The sequence below is a fragment of the Medicago sativa genome, chromosome 5, assembly GCF_051527215.1.
Source record: "Medicago sativa cultivar Bolivia chromosome 5, Bolivia_mono, whole genome shotgun sequence".
Lineage (NCBI taxonomy): Eukaryota > Viridiplantae > Streptophyta > Magnoliopsida > Fabales > Fabaceae > Medicago > Medicago sativa.
This window is the reverse complement of record NC_140753.1, coordinates 19,267,903-19,291,308: the sequence shown is the minus strand read 5'-3', so window position 1 is coordinate 19,291,308 and position 23,406 is coordinate 19,267,903. Positions and strand designations below refer to the sequence as shown.

At 32.0% G+C, this 23,406-nt stretch overlaps 2 protein-coding genes across 5 annotated transcripts; both read left to right on the top strand.

The window, feature by feature from the left end:
• Positions 1-185: 185 nt before the first annotated feature.
• On the top strand, positions 186-5,681 carry LOC146920801 (auxin-responsive protein IAA8-like). 2 transcript variants are annotated; one of them, XM_085714245.1, is made up of 7 exons: positions 186-325; positions 914-1,294; positions 1,384-1,568; positions 1,706-1,935; positions 2,046-2,187; positions 4,394-4,455; positions 5,287-5,681. In XM_085714245.1, the coding sequence occupies exons 2-7, from the start codon at positions 944-946 to the stop codon at positions 5,322-5,324; spliced, it is 1,008 nt and encodes a 335-aa protein (XP_085570371.1). In that variant the 5' UTR covers positions 186-325; positions 914-943; the 3' UTR covers positions 5,325-5,681. The 2 variants fall into 2 exon arrangements, with proteins under 2 accessions (XP_085570371.1, XP_085570370.1); XM_085714244.1 differs by having other exon boundaries at positions 905-1,294.
• Positions 5,682-13,222: 7,541 nt separating this feature from the next.
• Positions 13,223-16,499, top strand: LOC146920800 (protein CNGC15a-like). Of its 3 annotated transcripts, XM_085714243.1 has the most exons (6): positions 13,223-13,761; positions 13,866-13,897; positions 14,432-14,570; positions 14,937-15,149; positions 16,014-16,064; positions 16,230-16,499. In XM_085714243.1, exons 3-6 carry the CDS (start codon positions 14,520-14,522, stop codon positions 16,266-16,268), a joined length of 354 nt encoding a protein of 117 aa, XP_085570369.1. In that variant the 5' UTR covers positions 13,223-13,761; positions 13,866-13,897; positions 14,432-14,519; the 3' UTR covers positions 16,269-16,499. The 3 variants fall into 3 exon arrangements, 2 of the variants coding, with proteins under 2 accessions (XP_085570369.1, XP_085570368.1); XR_015011922.1 differs by lacking the exons at positions 13,223-13,761; positions 13,866-13,897 and having other exon boundaries at positions 14,073-14,570; positions 15,782-16,064; XM_085714242.1 differs by lacking the exons at positions 13,223-13,761; positions 13,866-13,897 and having other exon boundaries at positions 14,073-14,570.
• Positions 16,500-23,406: the final 6,907 nt, after the last annotated feature.

Below are 23,406 nucleotides of genomic sequence, written 5' to 3'. Positions count from 1 at the left end.
CAATATAAAACTAACGGCCCCGATTTCTCCGTCAGAAACAATCACAACCGTCCAACTCCACTCAAACCTGGTCCCGCTTCATCAATATCAAACTAACTAAACGACACCACTTTCCAACTTATTTCCCATTTTACCCTTACTCGTTCCCAATAACTTTTGGTTTTTCCGTCTTAACATTTCCATTCATTGCGTTTTTAGCTTCTTTCTAAAACCTTTCTTTCTTTCTCTGCTTAACTCAATAATCGATTTTCTTACAAACGTGCTTTTTCATCTCTGCTTATCATTCTGTTCAGCTATTCAAGTTCTTCTTCTTCTTGTTGATAGTGTGAGTTTTTTTTTTTCATTTTTTTAGTAAGGGTTTTGTTTTTGTGTGTGTTTATGGATCTATTGAGCTATTTTTTATTTTATTTTTTTGAAGAAAAATTTGAGTATGTGATGCATGTTATGCTATTATGATGATATGATTTTGTGTGAAGTTAATTTGTTAGTTAAGTAGTTAAAAAAGTTGATTATGTGTTTTAATGATCTGTTTATGAAACTATGTTTGTGTTTAACTCTAGTTAATTTAAGACATGCATATGTTATTTTTTAGTGAATGTGTTTATGAATTAACCATTTATGTTTGTTTTTAAAGCTAGTTAATTTAAAGCATGTATATGTTTTTTTTTTATGATTTTTTCAATTTAAAATTTCATGGCACTATTTAGTGATTCCTTGTTGTTTAAATTGCTTATTAATGGTGTGATCTTTATGATTCATGCCTTTCTGATCTTACAAATTAGTTTTTTTTTTTTTACAATCTAATTATTGTTGTTAATTATTAGTATAATTTAGTTAGTTTTTAGTTAGTTTTTTGGTATTGGTTTAATGTTGATTTTTTTTTTCTTTTGTATTTTGGTGGTAGATTGTGAAGTGAACTGTGGTTTTGAAGTTGGTTAGGGAAATGTCTCCGACGGCGGTGGCTACGGAGGAGGAAGGGCGGCGCAAACTGTCGTCGACGATGGAACGGAATTACTTGGGATTGTCTGATTGTTCATCGGTGGACAGTTGTGATTCAACTCTGCCAAGTTTGTGTGATGAGAAAAAAGTGAACTTGAATTTGAAGGCTACTGAGTTGAGGTTGGGTCTTCCCGGATCTCAATCACCCGAGAGGGAAATGGATTCGGATTTTTACGTAACAAAGCTTGATGAGAAACCATTGTTCCCTTTACTTCCTGCAAAAGATGGTTTGCAGAAGAATGTGGTTTCGGGGAATAAGAGAGGATTTGCTGATACCGTTGATGGGTTTTCGCAGGTGATTAGTTTGATGAAGTTGGTTTATGCGGTGAGAAGTGTATGTTTTGTTTTAGTGGTTTAATGGTGTTTACAATATTTGTTATGCAGGGTAAGTTTAATGCTAATTCAGGGATTAACGTGATGCTATCGCCTAGACCTGGTGGAGCTCAGGCGAGCACAGTGAAAGAAATCCCGAGTAAGGTTTTGCAGGAAAGGCCTTGTGCAGCTAGAGGAACTACTGGTCATAATCAGGCAGGTGCTGCTTCTATCGCTGGTTGTGCACCGGCATCTAAGTAAGTAAAATCTATCAACTCAACTACTCAAGGATCTTAATTTACACAAGACTAGTAGCTGAACAAACATGTATGATTTGGTTTTTTGTGTTTCTAGATATCCTAATCCTGATATGGTAAATTTTCATATGTGACAGGGCACGAGTTGTTGGTTGGCCTCCTATAAGATCATTTAGGAAAAACTCGATGGCCAACGCTTCCAAGAACAACAATGATGAAGTGGATGGAAAACCAGGTCCCACTGCACTCTTTGTGAAGGTCAGCATGGATGGTGCTCCCTATCTTAGGAAGGTAGATCTAAGAACTTATACAACATATCAGCAACTATCTTCTGCCCTTGAGAAGATGTTCAGCTGTTTTACTCTAGGTGAGTTGTTATTTTAATTTATTTTAACAATAAAATTTGTTTTTGCTGATGATGAAGTTGGTTGTTGCTTTATTTTTGTTCTGAAATCTTTGGCGATTGTGTAATGGCAGGCCAGTGTGGTTCCCATGGAGCTCCAGGAAAAGAAATGATGAGTGAGAGCAAGCTGAGGGACCTTTTGCATGGTTCAGAATATGTTCTCACTTATGAAGATAAAGATGGAGACTGGATGCTTGTAGGGGACGTACCATGGGAGTAAGATGTTCTTTAAATTCTGGTTTTTGCATCTTTGTTTTCTCGCTATATTTTTTCACGTAATAGTAGTCACTATTTTGCTTCTGAGACAATGGAGTAAATGCTTTTGCAAATATATAGTCTAAAAAAGTAAGTAATCATAATGATCAGCAATAATTGATTGATTTTGTAATTAATAAGTAATTGTAAGTCATAATGATCATTAGAGAGTCCAGAATTAGACTTGCACTCCTTCCGTTTATAAATGAGTGTCGTTTAAGGTTTCCGCATACAAATTAAGAAATACAAAAAGGTTGTCAAAAGACATAACCCTTTTCCTAAACTACCCCTAATAACTATTGGTGTGTTTCCTACAAAAGTAGAATATATTACCTTCGAAGTAGTGTACACAACATTCATTTGAGGGCATAATTGGAAAAGTTTCCATTGAAAAGTGAACATACATTCATTTTGAAACAATTTTTTTTTTCTCTAAAGAGACACTCATTGTGAAACGAAGGGATTAGAGATTGTGGTAATGTATATGGAGCGAGTCCTACTTGTATGCCCCCTTGGAAGTCCCGAAAGACCAATTGATCCATATTTCTGGGTTGACTTATTTTCTTCTACTTTCTACTTAAATCAATTTGCAAATTGAGAATATATCTTATATACAAATATTGTTGGGTTGAGTCTCTCAGGTTTACTGGTTAATCCAATTTCCATGTATACTCATAGGCACATTTGTGGTTTAGAAGATTAATTAATTGCTTGTGTCTGTTCTTTGAGTGCTAGGTCTAGTGATCAATCATATGTTTTTTCATGCCAAACAGCGGTGGTATGATATCACTTTTATTTTTCAAATACTACATAACATTCAAGGGTTCTTGTTTTATTAGTGATTCCTGAAATTTGCTCAACATGGGTAAGCACTAATATTACTCAATTTGATTCAAAATATTATGATAAAAGATCATTTGTCAAATTAAGAGATGGATATAGTGAATCGAGAAAGTTAATACTGCAAATAATTGAACTTGTAATTTTTAATCGAAAATTAGGGGGCTCATGTCATGGCTACCGAGAACAACTGATGGGCGCATAACATATTACAAATGCGAATTATAATTTTGACAGATGTGATACCAAGTATAATGGATATTGCATGCAATTGCTCATCTAAGTAACTTGCCACTTGCTTGAAAAAGTATCAAGAAAATTTTCCCTTTTTAGAAAGCAAAGTTATTTTGAAATCACAGTTCAGCATGCACTATCCTTAGGTTTCTTCCTGTCTTTTCAATCCTGCTACAGAATTTTTTGGCTAATTCAATATATTTAAAAGTGTGAATCAATTCAATGTATTGAAGTGTATTTTGATTTTTGAATGTTGTTATTTTTGTCTTTTTTGTGATATTATATTCTATTGTGTAATAATACATCTGGTACTGAAGGGCTGCATAATGTTGCTGGGATGTACTAAACTAATGCATTTGAGTTGGGACAAAAATGGAATATTGTAGATAATTATCTGCTTCATAACACATTGGCTATATGGCATTGGCAAATTAGTATGAATGGGGTGCGGGGAATTCAGTAGGGGTACTTAATGAAAATGTGAGGAGGGAATAGTTAGAATATGGGGCTTTGGCATGGAGGGTGCATGTGCATGCCCCTCTAAGAAACTTCAGCTCATTTTTATTAAAAATAAAAATAAAAAATTCTTGTCCTTTGTTTCTCCCATCTTAAATGGATTTACAGTGTTTTTGTGTTCTGTAATGTGTCTATCTATATTTTTTTTGAAGAAATTCAGGTTCTAATCGAAGTGTCGTGTATGCTATGACTTGTTCATTAGTATCCAGACTGAAGAATTTGATCATGACCAGGATTGTGTTGCTGAATATGATTATTAATAATGCTAGCAACACACTTTTCAACACTCTTTGATTAAAATTCGCATGCGGCCAACCAAAATAATGTGGGACCCACGTAATATGGTGGGACACGTGTGAATTTTACCCAATCAAAGAGAGTATGTTGAAAAGTGTGAGTGTGTTGCTAGCATAGTAGCACTCCTCTAGTATTATAGTTCTGTAATTTACGGGCTTGTCTATTTAGGCATTAAGTGTTGATGCAAATTCTAGTATCTTAAAACCAAGAAAATGGACTGAATGAATGACATAAGGTTTGCATCCCACTCACTAAATTGCAATTCCTTATGTATGTGCAGGATGTTCATTGATACTTGCAGAAGGCTGAAAATAATGAAGGGTTCTGACGCCATTGGGTTAGGTATGTGTTCTCAGTGATGGTTCATTTGGCTGTCGCTACAATCAGTATGAAATGTAGAAAATGTGGAGTAATTAATTAAAATGGAGCAATGAATTAAATTTGAAGGTTCATAAGATTTTTTCCTACGCATGCATCTGTATTTTCAAGCAATATATGCGGTGCTTATGTATCAGTAAATATTCATGTACTAGTGTATTTGTAAACAAGCCAATAATTTTTAACATGCGAGTTATTTAAGTGTATTTGGAATGTTCATGCTTCTGTATTTGTCTCCTTTATTTTCTTTGGGCAACACTGAAATGAATTGATGGATTATGATCCTGATATGTCAAATGAGATCACTGTAGTATATATCCAAATAAACATTATGTCGATATAACAGTATATCCTTATGTCATGGAGTACTTCAAACTTTAGTTGGGTATAAGAATTGCAGTATTAATTTTATTCTAGACTAGATTGTTTCCTGCCTTTGATTTGGGTCAACCAATAAGCAAAACTGAATACTGCAAGTAAATACCATGAGTTGCAAAATATATACTTGATTTATCAGTGTAGTTTGAGTAATTTTATTTGGAGATTTCAGCTATGGGTGTATCCACCAAAAGAAGTGTATTTTAGTTGGAACATCATTTGCTATTTGTAAACATGTGGGAACTTTAGATAAGACCTTGTTTTAGCAAATCCTACATAACATTTTAACCTTGATTTTAAGTTCCCATAGCATCAGCCAAAGTCAATTTAAGTTTAATCAACATTAACACGATGTAATTTCCCGAACTCCAATTTATCTGCCTCTCTTTGCTCAAGTGTATTTTCTTTCCTCCACAGCTCCCAGGGCCATGGAGAAGTCCAAAAGCAGAAGTTAGAGGGTGTCCGGAACTGATGACTGCCTTTGTCCGACCAAGTTTTAATGCTGGATCCAAGGACTGTAAAAAGCAAAGGATTATGACTAATTCCCTGGCATTGGCAGTTAAACAGATTTCCGGTGTTATTTATTGTTACGTCCCTTGAAAGTTTGTTATATTTGTTAGTACCATAATATCTTGTGAAGTTACCTTTTAATATTAGTTTTTGTGAAGTCTGTAATCACTATAGGAAAACCTGTTTGCTTGGATGAATTGAATGTCTCTTACAGCCAACATACAGTCTAACATTGTTTGTGTTTTCCCACTCTTTCTTTCCTCCTAATCGTGAACAACATTCGTTCATGTCCACTTTTTGAATAGAGTTGTTCCCAGTGTGACAGTAGGTAGGTTATGGCTGTTCAAAATGAGCAAGGGTTGCTTTAGTTGTGAACAAGGAAGAGAAATTTCATATAATTTTTAATCCGAATCACCGGAGGCACCAATGATTGAGTATCAAGATCAATATGACAGTTATTTTTGTGATCTAGTGAGTGATTATGTCAAGAATGTCGATGAATTATTATCGTATTACCGGCCAGTGTTGCTGCTGCTTTATTTTATTGATTACTCTAATGACTTAATTTTATCTGTACAATGTTATATGAAACATGGTCAATCACCTTTCTAGGTTATATTAGCAGGTTTCATTTATTGACATAATAATTATAATGGGATGTCTTTCCTATGAGCCCATACCATTATTGTTTTTCCATTTGTAAGCACACATGCATGTGTCCCCATAACTTAAATTTCACATGAATAATTTAGTATCAAAATATGAAAAACACATGGATGTCAATGACTCAATTCAGGAATAAGTAACAAGCACAATATAAACTATAAATACAATAATTAATTACAAGTAATGTACTCCAGTTTCGGTTCATACTTTTGGGATTGCATGTGTTATATTAAGTTATCTAAAGTTGCTAATGCAAAATATATACAGAAGCGAGATATATGCTATGTTGGTTATATAAACTCAGTCCACTAAGGCTCTGTTTGGTAAAAAGAAGCTATAAGCTAGCTGATAGCTGAAAAGATAGCTTATAGCTGATGACTGATAGCTGATAGCTTATAGCTGAAAAGCTCGCTTGTTAAAAATAATGTGTTTGGTAAAATTAGTTGTTGAAGTTGCTGATAAGTATAAAATGACATAAAAGGACATGTTTATTTATTTATTTTTTAAAAATTATATATGCAAATTTTTTTACTTAATGTATATTTTTTAACTACTCAAATTTATTTGAAATTATTTTCATCTTCACATGATAAATGTGCTTTATGAATTCAATTGGCATTTTTTATTCGACAAATATTATTAACTAAACTTGTTTCACTATTTATTTATTATATATTTTATTTAACATTCAATATTATATGAATTAAAAGCAAGGTCAAAAAAAAAAAAATGAACAACAAAATTTAGAAAACTATATACCATGCCGTGACTTGTAATAAGGTGTGAGGTTGGTGGCAGTAAGCCTTAAAACGTGGGAACATGGGTGGTTTTTTTTTTAATTTAAAAATAATAAAATTAAATTAACAAGGTTATAATTGGAAAAAATTATAAGAAGCTATAAGCTACAAGCTTAAAAGCTACTTGAAATAGCTTTTCAAAAAAAGCTATAAGCTCATGAGAAAAACTTGTTACCTAACACGTCACATTTTGATCCAACAAGCTTATAAGCTAATTCAAGAAGCTATAAGCTAGCTTTTTGTTGTTACCGAACACAGTCTAAGGGTGTGTTTGGTAAAAATAAGCTATAAGCTAGCTGATAGCTGATAGCTGAAAAGTTAGCTTATAGCTGATGGCTGATAGCTGATAGCTTATAGCTGAAAAGTTAACTTATTAACATTAAGGGTGTGTTTGGTAAAAATAAGTTATAAGCTAGCTGATAGCTGATAAGCTAGCTGATAGCTGAAAAGCTAGCTTATAGATGATGACTGGTAGCTTATAGCTGAAAAACTAGTTAATTGAAATTAAAGTGTTTGGTAAAATTAGCTTTTGAAGTGACTGATAAATATAAAATGACATAAAAGTACACATATGTTTAGTATTTTTTTGATGACATATATTTAATATGTTATAAATATAATTTATAAACATTTTTAACTAATATATTTATTAAAACAATTTTAGTTTATGTCAAAGTATTTTTTTATCTTTAAAATGATAAATGTAATATATGAATTTAATTGAGATTAGGGGAGCCTTTTATGGATATTTATTTCTTTGTGTAAATTGGTAAATATGTTTAAAGAAAAAATAATGATAAATATGTATATATGAATTTAATTGATATATCACATAACTATGTGGCTAGTTTCTTTTTCTTGAGTGGGTACGTATATAAAAAAAAAAAATCAAATAACGAAACCGTAAAATAAAATAAGCACAACGTGGGTAGTACTTTTTCTCGAGTGGGTAGTTTTTTTAAAATAAAAAATGATATTAAAGGTTAAAAATGGAATAAAATGTGAAAAGCTACAAGCTATAAGCTAAAAAGCTATTTGGATTAGCTTTTTAAAAAACGCTATAAGCTAATAAGAAAAGCTTTTTACCAAACACATTTCATTCTATCAAAACAAGCTTATAAGCTAGTCCAACAAGCTATAAGCTAGCTTTTTTGTGTTATCAAACACAGCCTAAAAGTGTTTGGTAAAATTAACTGCTGAAGTAGCTGATAAATATAAAATGACATAAAAAGACATGTTTGTTTAATTTTTTTTAATAAATCATATATATAATTTTTTTTACTTAATGTATTTATTTTTAAATATTTAAATTTATTTCATCTCCAAAATGATAAATGTATTTATGAATTTAATTGACATTTTTTATTTAACAATTTTTTTATAAATTTTATTTAACTAAACTTGCTTCAATATTTATTGTAAATTTTATTTAAAATTATATATTACATGAACTAAGAGCAAGATCCAAAAAAGAAAAAATTAACAAAAAAAGAAAAAAGAAAAGCAGTACCGTAAGATGACAACCAAATTGTAAATGGTTTCATAAAAAAAAAAACGAAATGTAAATGGTATAAAACATGGGCAGTTACTAATGAATGTGGGTAGTTTCTAAAGGAGGTAAGAAAACTAAAATTGCTAAAGAGTATGAACTTGGTTTATACATTGGAAGAAGATTCATTAAGCATGAAAGAAGTTATATCCTCATTGGATGCTGAATTATGGCAAAAAGCTATAAACGATGAAATGAATTTTCTAGAGTCTAACAAAACATGATATTTGGTTGACTTGTCTCATAGTTGCAAAACTAATCGGTTATATTTGGATTTTGGAAAAAAGGAACTAAAACCTGATGGTACGGTTGATGAATACAAGGCTCTCCTTGTAGTCAAAGGTTTTAGACAGAGAAAAATACAGACTTCTTCGACATTCATTCACCAGTCACGAAAATCATATCCATAAGAGTGATAGTCCCTTTAGCTGTCGTTCATAACTCGATAGTACTTCAAATGGATGTGAAAGTTGCCTTTTTTTATGGTGAACTAGAAGAAGAAATCTATATGGAACAACTTGAAAGTTTTGCGATTCATGGACAAGAAAACAAGACATGTAAGTTAGATAATTCTTTGTGAGGTCTAAAATAAATTCTTAAGGAATGACATGAAAAATTTGACATTCTAATGTTATTGAATGAGTATAAAGTGAATGAAAGTGACAAATAATATTTGCACGATCATATGTCTCTATGAAGACAACTTGCTCATATTTGGTTTAAAGATTCATGTTATGAATTATGTGAAATCATTGTTTATCAATAACATTGATAAGAAAGACCTAGACAAAGTTGAAGTAATTCTTGGTTTCAAGACTACTAGATCAGAAAAGAGAACTTTTTTGATAAATCTCACAAAGTTGAGAAGATCTTAAGAAAATGTTATTATTTGAGTGTAAACTTGCAAGCATATATTATGATCCAAGTGTAAGAACACTTGAGATGAAGTTAAACAAATAGAATATGCGAACATCATTGGCAGTCCTTAGGTAAGCCAATGAATGTATTAGACCCGACATTGTCGATGTCGTAAAACTCTTGTGCAAGTTTACTAGTAGACAAAAGAAAAGCATTGCCATGCTATAGAAAGAGTCATGAGGTGCCTTAAGAAGACTATGACTCTAGGATTACTTGACTAGAAGTAACCTATTGTACTTAAATGGTACAAGATATAAAATAGAACATCTTTCAGATGAATATTTAGCGAGTAGTGTTTGCACATTGAGCATCACTAGAGGAGTTGTTTGTTAAAACAAATGATATTGACTCAGTCCACTATGGAATGAATCTGAGATGAGAACACTAGAGAAAACTAGTGGAGAAGCAAGTTGACAAGATGCTTGCCAGTTGAGATCCCTTAGTGGATAAAACCGTTTCCAGAAGTGTTAATTTGTTGTGATAGTCTGCAGCTATTACAAAACTGAGAATTGTTACCACAATGGTAAGAGATGATTATTAAGTCATGAACACATAAAGTATTGGAGAGCTAGCTACTCTCAAAAGGAACGGTTAAACTAGATCATGTATGTACTGATAAAGAATTAGTCAATCCTTTGACGAAAGGAATTACTAAAAAGAAAGTCCTAAACACATCCAATAGGATGGGACTAATGCCCAAAGGTCACAAGTGATGGTAACTCAACCTACATGACTGGAGATCCCAAGAAATAGGTTCAATGGGTAATAACAAGTCACAAGTGATAGAACATGCTATGTTAAAAGTAAGAAAGCATGATTCCTGTAGTGACAGAAGGATGAGATAATAGAAACTCTTAATGAGATCTATACTCTATTTGGAGTGGAGTACATAGCTACAAGAGTACTCTTGATAGACTCACCTATACGAACGTGGAACTAAGGGCCGGTTCCTATGGGATTCGGGGCAGAATACCTAGAGCGTTCGTTAAAACCGGGATACACGTGCAAGGCCATAAACGCACGAGCTTTTAGAATACACCTTATGAAAAGGTTTGTGTGTGGGTTCTATGTCTGAGATAGAGTTCAATGCTGTAAGCAACTCTTGTTAATCAGAATTTTACTCGCTATGCAGAGGTTCAAGTTGTAGGCGACACCTTTGTTTATTAGCAACCTTATATAAACGTTTTGACGTTATTATTGAAACCATTTTTTAAATTCAAGTGGGGGATTGTTGGAACATTAGTGTGATGTTGGAAAATAAATTGGAAGATTAAACACCAAGTAATCATACTTTGATCTAATGTTGTGTGAATTGAAAAAATAGAGTGTGGGGTCCCACATAAAATAGAACACACACATTAGTAGTGTTTAAATTGCGGTATTTAATTTCAAATACTTGATAATGATAAAAATAATAGTAATTATTATTTTTATTCGAGAATATCACTTCCCATAAATTTAGCTTATGGTGGTTGTGATAAGAATAAGAATTTAATTAAATCTCTTATATTTCCTTCATTCAAATCCAATAATTTGTTTCCTCCACTTTTGTGGATTTGTTTCTTTTGATCCTATCCACAAGTGTTGTTGAACTGATTAATGGATAAACTTCATTTTAACTTTATCCATTAAGAGTAACTGTTGTCGCAATTTGTGCTAAAACAGTTACAGAATCTCTATATAAATAGAGGACACCACTGAGTTCAAAAAATACACCAAATCGCGCAGTTGATGCTTCCTATGCGGTTTCTCTCTTCTCCCTCCGACTTGTGCTAACGAGTTTCTTCTGCTTCTACTCCTTTCTGTCCCTTCGGAATTAAGAGTGTTCTTAAGACCATAGTCCCTTTTCGGTTTAATGTCCCTTCGGAATTAAGAGTGGTCTTAAGTTCATAGTCCCTTCGATAATCCAAGTCCCTTCGGAATAAAGAGTACTATTAAGATCATAGTCCCTTTCGTAATAATAATGTTCCATCGGAATTATGAATGATCTTAACAGTATATAAATTATTTAAATATTTTTCTATTTGAGGAGAAATGGTGGTATCACCATATTTGAGTGGTCGTAGTACCATATTGAAAGTTTGGAGAACTTAAAGGTTAGAATGGTGGAAACACCATATTTGAGTCGTCTTAGCACCATATAGAATGGTAATAATACCATATTAAAGTGGTTTCAGTATTAAAGAGTGGTCTTAGTACCATATTCGAAGGTGTAAATCTCGAACGATTTTCTATAGTGCAGTAGTTAATCGAACAGTTGTAGTTGGGTTTGTTTTATCCTGGAGGCGGCGTGGTTGATAGTCTACCTTGCACAATTTTGGGCAGTGCCACGAAACGTCTTAAAGAGAGCGACCTGGTCGTGACTCAACCTAGTAACAACTTCAGTAGATAATAGAATTTGGAAATCCAAATACAACAGTTTGGAAATCCAAAAACAACAAATTGTGTCTTTTATCTCAAGACAAGATATAGCATGGTTTCGATGTTGATAAATTGCTTAACTTAGACCTTTGAAGAGTTTGTTCTAGGATAGTTAATGTTTTCTATGTCAGAATTGGGTCCTCTACAACGGCATTACATCCGACTGTAAACCGTTAGATTAAGAAATACCTTTTTTCTCTCTCTTAATCTAACAATCTACAACCAACTGCGCCATAACGATAATTATAGAGACAAAGGCATACCACAACCGATACACATGTTTTGATGTTCTTTAGATTAATTTTTTGCATATCTCAGCTATTTCATTTTTTTGTTATACTTTCGGTTTCTAGAGAAAGAAATCATTGTAATCCGAAACTCGATCAAGAGGTAATTAAAGTCTACTAAAAAAATAAAATTAATATAATAAGTGAACAACTAACCAAATACAAAGGAGGAGAATAAAATGTGTGAAGGGTAAAATAAGATAAAGAAGCTCCCAAAAAAACTATAAGCAACCTTTATTTACTTGTCGTGAACGAACATCACTTTATAAGCACAATGGATAGCAATTATTAACATGCATCTTATCTTATTCTAAGTTATTATAATTCAAACTTTGCATTGTTGTCGTTCTCTACTTTTGACTTCTCATTACTGTCGAACTTTATGGTTGCCAATACTATTAGTTTAACATTGTTAGTGATGCATAATGGGTTTGAATTATTCCCAGGTTAGTGCATAGGATTAATTATTGGCCAAAAGAACTAAATAATAATATAAGTACACCGATTATTGTTTGTCATTTCTTCTGGATACTATGGACTATAATTAATGGTGTTGCTCCTACATGGAAATATGATGGCGTTCCCTCTAAGGGAAACACAACATTTACATGAGAAAAGTTTATGATATTAGTGGGCATATGCTTTTCTAAGGTAGAATCGTGTAGCAAATGGTAGTACATGATTTTAATACATAAATGGAAAAGGAGTCAGTGGGGTAAGTGTGCTTGATGATAGTTGCATATATATGGGAGCCATATATGAGATTATGAGAATTTATTAGGATTTGATTTGATTTGATTTGATGGATGGAAAATTAGAAATATTTCATGTTTTAATTGAGTCTCATTCTTCAAAATTTGAGTTATAAATCAATCAAACATATATATAAGCAGTTATTTTACATCCACCTTAAGTCATAAAGATGTAACTTAGTCTACATTCACTTAATTTTGATTAAAAAACTCGGCTCTTTTTTTTTTTTTTTTGTGTTGCAAAACTCGTTGAATGAATGTGCATTGAAGTAATTTATATTTATGAATTTAAAAATTATTGTTTAACTCTATTGTTATGTTCATAAGAATCTGAAACATATTTAGATAAATAAAATTGATTTTTTGGGTTTAAATTTGATTCCTTATATATAAAGTAATTGTGTCGATGATTATACACTACAAGAATTCCCTTAATCACTGACCAATTCAAAATCGCATTACTGGCGGATTTAATCCCTCAATAATTACCGGCGGTCTAAACCCTCAGTACTACAAAAAAAACCCTCAATAGCATTACTGGCGGAAAAAACCCTCAATAATTCAGAAAATTACACACAAAAAAATAAATAGTAATTATATTAGTATTATTGGCAGATAAATCCGTCAATAATGCTAATAACCAATCTGCATCGAATTAGTGGCGGACTTTTCCCCTCAATAACGGTAATGTAGGACCACTGCAGAAGACATTGTATTACTGGCCGACTTAAATCCGTCAATAATGTTCTGATACCCGCCAGTACCCTTTCATTTCCGCCAGTAAATCAAAGACTTCCCCACCCCATTAAAATTGTAACAAAAGAAGATAAATTCATCTCAGGTTCCCCTCTCTCTCATTCTCTGTCGGCTACCCGAACTCCCCCACCCCATTGCTAACTTCAAAAGCTTCTCTCCTACCTTGAAGAACACTTATAAGAAGGATTGTTACTTGCTTCTCTTAGTTTTGACTCCAAGATTTCAAGTTCTAAAAGGTATTGTAAAAAACCCCCAAATTTATGGAATTTTTACTTTTATTTTAGTTAGATTTTGAGTTTTCGTTTGTTAAGCTTTTTCCATTGATTGACCAATTTTTCAGAGGCATCGAGGAGAATGTTGAAGAAGAATCGGGTGAGTAACCGATCATCCTACCCTTAATTAATTTAACTTTTATTAGTTGTTATTACTAAACCAGGTTCATCGGCACCTTTGATTCACCTAATTCTCCCTTAAAGTTTTGATTTTTACTTGATTTGGGTTACTTAAAAGTTTTCATTTTTCATTTGATTTTGTGTTATTTAAAGTTTTCATTTTATTTAATTTCTTTGTTATTTGTAGATATGAGATGTTACTACTGGATCTTTAAGGATTTTTAAATGGGATCTGTAAGGATTTTTAAATGGGTTACTCAAAGTTGTTTTACTTATTTATACCCATTTTATTTATACCCATTTTAGTATTCGATCCTAGAGGACTTAGAATAAATTTATGGAACAAAATATTCTTAGCAGCTTGTTTGATTTCATTGTTTGTGGATCCGCTTTTCTTTTACTTACCAGTTGCTAAGAAAGAAAAGTGTATTGATATGTCAATTGGTCTTGAAGTTTCACTTACTATAATTAGAACATTTGTTGATGCATTTTACATTATTCATATCTATATTAGGTTTCAAACTGCTTATATTGCTCCTTCATCTCGTGTTTCTGGTCGAGGAGAACTCATTATAGATTCCTCAAAGATTGCATCAAACTACATGAAAAAAGAATTTTGGTCTGATCTTGTTGCAGCACTACCACTTCCTCAGGTATATTCCTGATATTCATTTTTAATTATCAGTATAAATCACTTTACCCTCCAAGGGCATCATCACAAGTGGTTTTCTACACTTCTATCGTTACTTATAGTAAACCAGCCAAAGAATGTCCCAATAATGCCTACATGACACCTTAAATTCCGAATAAGTCTTTATTCATTGAAGAAATTGTGAAAATGTTTTAAAACTCCCATAAAGCGCGAGCGAGTACAAAATATGTTTAAATGTTCTGTGTTGGTTTGTAGGGACAGTCGCAAATCCTGAAAGAATGTATTAGCCGTTCTTCGCATAATTAAAATATGAATTTTATGGTTTGCAAACATGGCTAACAATTTGATAATTCATGTATAACGCTAGGTACTCATTTGGGCTGTAATTCCAAATATAAAGGGGTCAGAAATGATTGCATCAAGGCATGTAGTTCGCCTGGCGTCCATTTTCCAGTACTTATTGAGGTTGTATCTTATTTATCCTCTATCATCTAAGATAACCAAGGCAAGTGGAGTAATGATGGAAAAAGCTTGGGCTGGTGCAGCTTATTATTTGACACTCTATATGCTTGCTAGTCATGTAAGTCGCTCTTCCAAAAAATGTTTACTTAAATGTTTATTTGACACTCTATATGCTTGCTAGTCATGATCCTTTTCCATTATATATAAGTCCTGTTTAGATAAACAGTTTACTTAAATGTTTGTCATATAAGTGCTTGTATAAGCAGTTTACTTAAGCAATTTCTACTACTTAGATAAACAGTATATTAATGTGTTCCTCATCTGTCATTATTTTGTTTCTCTGTTAGTGCCCTGGCTGTTTTGTTTTTCTGCTTTAGTGTAGCAGTTTTTTGTTTTGCCCAGGTTCGGTCTGTTTGTGTCCGAAACCGGCTCCTGTTGTTGTTTGCTTTCTGCCACTTTTTAATTCAGTTTGGGTTTTCTACTAAAAACATGAACAAATTGCAGGTGGACGCCGGGTGATATATTTCACGTTAGAGGGTTAAATAACTATCACTACCTCGTTCTCTAATTATAAGATCAATTTTTATTCTCTAATTTATAAGATCAATTAGGTGGTTTGCCTTATTTGTATTGTTTATTATGTGTATTTCTTGCACTGTGAGTTGTGTGTTTCTTTCACAAGCTTAACCTTAATAATGTTTGCCATACGATAACTTACTTATATTTATTTAATTTTGAATATATGTACAGACCACCATGAGAGCATTTATTGAAGCTTTTCGAAGTCAGCATGATACTGTGGGATTGTGGTTATTCGCATCCCTAACACATTAGGACAGATTTTATACTTGGAATTGCTGCTGCACCACCATCATTGTCATCTGCATTTTTGAACATGTGATTTTGATCTTATACTTTTGGTGATTTCATGTTGTTTGTTTGATTACTTTAAATTGTTCTGTCATGTATTCTACATGCGCAGGGTGAAAGCGATGAACCAGAAGATTCAGTTGCTGGTACACTTGAGCTTAAGGTATGTTTTTAATTTGCACTGCATCTCGTTACAGATCAATATTTCTTTAAACTATATAATGAATGAATTTTTCGTTATTTTATTTTTCTACTCGTTAAATTCATCTATTAATGTAGTCTTTATTCTTATGAGATTATCATATCATGTTATATGCATTTGTTGAAGCTTTTCAAAGGTAGCTGGATAATTATATGGATACTTTAATAATTATATGGATGAGGCTTCGCAAGAAAATCCCCAAAACACGGGAAGAGGAGGAAATAGGAGCGAAGATCACCGAGAGGGAGATCAAGATCAAATTTGTCCGAATATTATGATAATTAGTTTTTTTTCTTAGTTTTCTAGATTGTAGGAATATTATTAAAATATTTATGATTTTGTATGAAAATTATTTATGTATTGTACAAATATTATAATGATATGTGGTTTAATTAATTTGTCGTATTAAATAAAAAAATTATCTCTTTAATTTATTTGTGTTTATTTAATTTTATTTCTCTAATTAAAATCAAAAAGTGGGGGAAGGGATCAAAAAAAAAAAAAAAAGGTGGAGTACATTACTGGCGGACATTTCCGCCAGTAATGCAAATTCGATTAACATTACTGGGGGGATAAATCCGCCAGTAATATTATGACAAATCTGAGTCTACATTACTGAGGGATTATTCCGTCAGTAATTACTGGCGGAAATAATCCGCCAGTAATTACTGACGGAAAAATCCCTCAGTAATGCTTTGTCAGGACTACACCCTCATTACTGAGGGAAAAATCCGCCAGTAACATTTCTGACGCTCATATTACTGAGGGACAGCAATCCGCCAGTAATGTGCATTACTGAGGGAATTTTTGCATTAGTGAGGGTTTAATTCCGCCAGTAAAAGGCAAAATTCTTGTAGTGATAGAACATATTGTGTTTTTGAATTAGAGATCTCAATTTCTTATATGAAATAGACATCTACTAATGTCACCAATTAGAATTGAGAATATTTTTAAGAGTCGTGTAGTGCATAAGTGCAACAAGTCTTGCACCATATATTCCCTCAAAGCAAAAAAGTCTTGCACCATATACAATCATTTTTTTCACCATTGATTGATAAGTTTTACTATTTGATCAAATGTGATATTTCCCTAAAAAAATGATCAAATGTGATATGAAATGACATATTAATCTAATGATAGGAAACAAACTTATGTTTGGTGGAGGGTTAATTTGCTTATGCTCATTTGACAAACCATTTACAAGACTTGTTTTTAGTATTATACCTCTCTTCGAAGCTTGATTTGGTTAAAACTCTTTATCACAATGATCATGGTTTTATTTTAATTATTTGGAGAGCGAAGGGTGCGTTTAGACTTTGGAGTAGTAGTGGTGTCTAAGAGATATATAATAATCCAAAACTAGAATCTTAAGAGGAAAAGTAAGAGATACAATCCAGAATCTTAAAATGAAAGTAGTAGCGTTGGTTGGTTTAATTGTAATCATTAGCTAATATAGTGGAGAAAAGCTGTATGTTGGGGAGGTTGTGTGTCAATTATATAATTGATTCATTGAAGTTGGGCTTTGATATAACTTGCTTGGAATATTCTTAATCATTAATTATGATACAAAGTTACAATGTTCTTGGTATATAACTTGTTTTGGAATATTCTCAACCATTAATTGTTTAATATGTTTTAAGTGGTTTGATTGACCACATTTTATTTCGAATCCTAAATTTAAATTTAGATCACCGTATTTTTTTCTCTACAATGTGATTAGCGCAAGTTAACTGACGTTGAAATCAACGCAAATTAAATGCGGTTATGTCTTAAACACCGTTGTTAATTATAACAAGAGTTTAAGATAAAACAAAATGAAAAGGACCGATCAAAATCCATATGCACATCATCATGAGCAACACTACATAATAGTAAGATACGATAATATATTTTTTTTAGCCTTGATGTAGTAAGAGAGTGCGGAGGCAAACTTCAATATGTGAGTGATAATAATGGATAACCATGTAATGTAATTATCCTTTAGAGAAATGATATTTCGACAACCATTTTTTGACAATTTTTGGACAACTTTCTCTCTCATACTCACATGATGTTGTTATCCTTTCTCTTCCTTTTTCTCTCTCCATTGTTTTTGACCAATAAGAAGTGAGAAAAATAAGGTTGTCAATAAAGTTGTCATCAAATGGATGTCAAAATATCATTACTCTATCCTTTATGAAGAAATTTGAATTTTGTAAATGATATGGGAGTAATTCATATTCAACTCAGAAAAGTACATATCATTATTTTCCACATTTAATATGCAATTCACTTTTTTCTTGTTGATAGATGTTTGAACTTTGAAGATATATATTTGATGAGATCCATACAAAGTGAGCAATTCAGTGGCAATGTGTTCATATTCTTATTTTAATTTGAAAAGTTAATAAAGTGGACTTAAATTAATTACCCAATTACCCAAGATTTTGTTTCCTTACATTTATTCTAAAGAGCCATAATTTAATAGCGGCCTTAGTACCTATTGGAAAGCGACGGCCTTATGCAAATGTCGGAAAACAAAATCATCATATAAATCAGGGCCGGCCCTAAAATTTTTGGTGCCCTGGACGAAACTATAAATTGTACCCTTTTAATTATTCAAATATTTTTCTTCTTGCATTTTTTGTTGCAAAATATTCATTTATAATCAAAGTTATCTAAAAATATTCTTTCAATAGAATTAATCAAAGCGAATTAAAGATATATATACATATACATAGTACTAACTACTTAATAAAAATAATAATTTTGGTGCCCCTATAAAAGTGGTGCCCTGGGCTGCCGCCCATCAAGCCCGCCCTCAGGGCCACCCATGATATAAATCATACAATGGATTAAATTATGACTTATGCTAAGTGTGGCACTTGTAAATTATGAATGGTTCCGATCACGACGGTTGTGGAAAATTCTGTTCCGTTTTCGGGTGGCGTTTGTTTCAAGGAAGTTTACCAATTACCAACACGTGTGGATTTATGGTGACGAGTAGTAAATGTTGTGTGCTTTGTTTCAACGAAATAGAAACTCACCATAATTTATTTTGTTTCTCATGTCTGATTGCGAAAGAAATTTAGGACGCTGTTTATTATTGGGTTGGGTGGAATCTAGCGTCGTGGGGGGAGGAGAAGGTGAAAAACTTTATGTCATTTAACTCCCTTGTAAAGGGGACAAAAGAAGCTTAACATATCTCATCTTTTATGGTTAACTACCGGTTGATGTATTTGGTTGGAAAGTAACAACATTCTCTTCAAAAGAAAATGACCAACTCGAACGAGGTGATTGATACCATTAAGAGGTTATCTTGAGGTGTTGCTCATTAGGGTAAAATCAAATATTATATACTTTTCGATTGGTTGAATTACCCTTTATCTTGTCTTAATAGTGTATAATGCAACTCTTTTGTAAGGGTGGCACTTTGGTGCCATTAATGGCACCATGCCATTAGATCCCCACCACACACACACATCACACACACACATCCACAATGTTTGGGTGCCATCAATGGCCATGATGTAATGGCACGGTGCCATTAATGACACCCAAATATTTCCCTTTTGTAATGAGTTGAGTCCCCGTTGTACTATCATTAAGAAAAAAAACTTTTGCTTATAAAAAAAGAGATTGAATTTAGGTATTTAAGATCAATTTAACCTTTACTAACCACCATTAAGTTAATAATGGAAGCTTAGTTCCAAACTCCGAGATAGAAAACTCATTATCAAAGCAATGATATTCTTTACAAAAAAAAATTAGTGCATAAGTGATATGATACCGACCGCAAGAAAATCGACATTTGCACAAGGACAAAATCCTAGCAAAATTCATTAAAAAAAACCCTTGAAAGTACGTATTTTCCAAGGAGCACAATGCGCCCGCAAAACAACCCATTGCAATTTTCTACGAGAGATTTGATATTATGAAATTTGCGAGGAGCATGCCCCCACTGAAATCTGCAAAGAGCAAGCTCCTCTAAAAAACACATTTTCAATTGACAACTTGTCAATGTACTTCAATGATTTTTGCGAGGTGCACTACCAGCAAAAAAAATATTATTTAAATAAACATATTTTTTAAAATTATTTCAGAAAATACAATTTATTTTAAAAGATTAAAGGTTGACAGAAACTTAAAACCCTTCAACTTGAAGAAAAATAGAGAACACTTAAAACCCTCAAACTTGAAGAAAAAAAGAGAACAACACAAAAACTTCAAATAAAAAAATAAAAAATATAAGATGCAAAAACATTAAGTATTCATCATGGAGACATCACAACATTAACATTAGAATTTGACTAAAAATCTCCACACAAAAAAAAAAAAAAATCTAAATTGTTTGTGAACCTAAAAATCTCAGAATCTATCATTATAGTAACCTAAATCTTCAAATTTTCCCAAACTTAATAACCATAAAAGACACTATCTTATCCTGACCAAAAAAAAAAATGACACTGTCTTATAGGTCAATTTTTTTTATGAACTTGTTGAAGCAAGAAAATGATGTAGGTGTGGAGAGTAACAAAAATGCGGCAATGCTTATGTATGATTAAAGATGATGGTCACCCTTTATAGAAGTTGGATGGCAGCAATAGAGAAAGGAGAGTGTGGGAAAATAATATAAGAGAAATTTGAGGAAGAAGGAGAAGAAGAAACAAATTGAAATGCGAGAAGGAGATCCAAAATTGAGAATTTGGTTTGGATGTATTTGAGTTTATTTTGAGTGCAATTAATTTGAGAATTTGAGACAGAAGAAGAAGAAACAAATTGAAACCGCAAACGGAATCAACCCTCAAAAATCACAGAGGAAAAAAATGGTTCGAATACGAGACAAATTTTTACTCAACCGAGTGATTTGGTGTGCGGTTTTTGTTTTGCTACCTGAACCAAACCGAATGGAACCGTATAATTAGAAAAACACTAATTTAACCAAACACATGTCACTCATCGCAAACTCACTCAACAACACTCTGTTAGGGTACTGGGCTAGGTCCAATGACCAAACAAACATATTATTAATTGACTCTTTTTCTTTTATCATTTTCTTTTGGGTTAATTAAGTAAATGATCCTTATAAAAAAAAAATTCGACAGAAAAATGATCCTAATAAATATTCAGAATTTTGTTTCTATTATTTTGTTAATTGTGTGTTAACACCTATACCCCAATTTTTTTAGCAGATCCTTTGTTCCAATTTAAATTAAAATAGGTAAATATTAATTATTCCTCTATCTCAATTAAACATTTTCATTAATGAATGTAATAATCATGTACCCAGTTTTCATTAATCAATTAATTTAAGTGAATGATTATGAAGTAATTCCAAATTTATACTATAAAATAAAGTAAATAATTGTTAATCATTACAGATTAGTTAATTGTTGTAACTATTATAATCAAAATCGTTGGCCGATTATTTTAATTATGTGTTGTCTTGAAAAAAAATTGAACCAACCAAAATTAGCCCGAATTACATTGGTTTGGTTTAATTCGATTTTTTTCAAAAAGTTAATTAAACCAAATCAAATCACATGTTTTCCATCTTACGATTCAGATGAATTTTAGACTCGTAACTGAACCGAACTGCAAACACCAACTTTTAGTTATAGAAAATGAGATAAAGTAATCTATGGTGTTGTGATAGGAAATAATTAATTAAATTAAGGGTTAATTAAGTTTTTGGTCCCTATAAATATCTGCAGTTTTGTTTTTAGTCCCTATAAAAATAAATCCCACTTTTTAGTCCCTACAAAATTTTCTGTTAAAGCTTTTAGTCCCTGCTGTTAAATACCACTAACGGTGCTGATGTGGCACTGACACATTATTACGTGGCACTGACACATCATTATGTGGCACTGCCACGTCATTAAATATATAATTTTTAAAAAAAAAATAAATTTTTTTTTTAAAAAAAAAAAAACTTTTTTTAAATAATTTTTTTCCTTCAGAATTTATGTTTAATGGTTCTTTCCAAAATATTAATTGAACATTATTACCAAAAAAGATACATACAATATACGTACAACATACATACAAGCAAAAAAAAAAAACGTGTGTTCTTCTTTGTTCCAACTTCATATCAAGCCGTGCAAAAAAAATAAAAAAAAAAACATGTGAATACAAGCAATATGAGAGATGCAATAACATTGTGTATAACTTGAAACACTCACCAAAACAAGAGAACAACTTCCACGCCTACAAACTTAAGCACACAGTACCACTTTTCGCTCTTCTTCTTCGATTTTCCTTTCTGATTCAGCTTCGTCTTCTTCTTTCCTGTTCGTCTGCGTTCTTCTTTCTATTCGTCTTCAGATTTCGTCTTCTTCTTTCTGCTTCGCCTTCGTTGCTCTTCGTCTTCGATTTCACACCATCGCCGTTTCAGATTTCAATTTCATCTCCTGCGTTCAGTTTTGGAATCGCGTTTTGCTTTCTTTCGCGTTTTACGTTTCTGCGTTTTTGTGTAATGCGTGCGTTTTCAATTTCATCCCCAAATCTGGATTTTTAGGGTTTCTTTTTTGTTTTAATTTTATGTTATGTTATTTTAATTATTATAACTTTATCTTTTATCTTAATTATTTTAATTTAAATGTTTAATAAACAATATGCATCCAACGTGTTTAACAAAAAAAAAAAATAATGATGTGTCAGTGCCACGTCAGCACCGTTAGTGGTATTTAACAGCAGGGACTAAAAGCTTTAACAGAAAATTTTGTAGGGACTAAAAAGTGGGATTTATTTTTATAGGGACTAAAAACAAAACTGCAGATATTTATAGGGACCAAAAACTTAATTAACCCTTATTTTAATTTAAATGTTTAATAAACAATATGCATCCAACGTGTTTAACAAAAAAAAAAAATAATGATGTGTCAGTGCCACGTCAGCACCGTTAGTGGTATTTAACAGCAGGGACTAAAAGCTTTAACAGAAAATTTTGTAGGGACTAAAAAGTGGGATTTATTTTTATAGGGACTAAAAACAAAACTGCAGATATTTATAGGGACCAAAAACTTAATTAACCCTTAAATTAATAATCTGAAAAGAATCTTATTAAATCCGTTACGAGAATTTCTCAAGAAGATCTTTGTATTTAGTATGCATGAAGAACATACATACTAAATACAAAGATTAAATTTGAATAACTCATAAACCTTAAAACCTCTAAACTCTCATTTAATACAATTTTTGAGTTTTCTAAGACCCTAATTGATGAGAATTTTGTATTATAAGAAAAAGTTAACCCTTTAAAATCTTCCCCTTTTATTTTTCTCTATTTCTTCCACTTGCTCATTCTTTTTTTCTCAATTCTTTC

Bases quoted from the DNA above. Each gene is read 5' to 3' on its own strand.
- LOC146920801 (XM_085714245.1), top strand. From the start codon at position 944: ATGTCTCCGACGGCGGTGGCTACGGAGGAGGAAGGGCGGCGCAAACTG. The intron at 1,936-2,045 runs GTGAGTTGTTAT...GTGTAATGGCAG, and splicing joins GTTCAGCTGTTTTACTCTAG to GCCAGTGTGGTTCCCATGGA. The intron at 4,456-5,286 runs GTATGTGTTCTC...TTTCCTCCACAG, and splicing joins TTCTGACGCCATTGGGTTAG to CTCCCAGGGCCATGGAGAAG.
- LOC146920800 (XM_085714242.1), top strand. From the start codon at position 14,166: ATGGGTTACTCAAAGTTGTTTTACTTATTTATACCCATTTTATTTATA. The intron at 15,150-16,013 runs GTAAGTCGCTCT...CTACATGCGCAG, and splicing joins TCTATATGCTTGCTAGTCAT to GGTGAAAGCGATGAACCAGA. The intron at 16,065-16,229 runs GTATGTTTTTAA...CATTTGTTGAAG, and splicing joins CTGGTACACTTGAGCTTAAG to CTTTTCAAAGGTAGCTGGAT.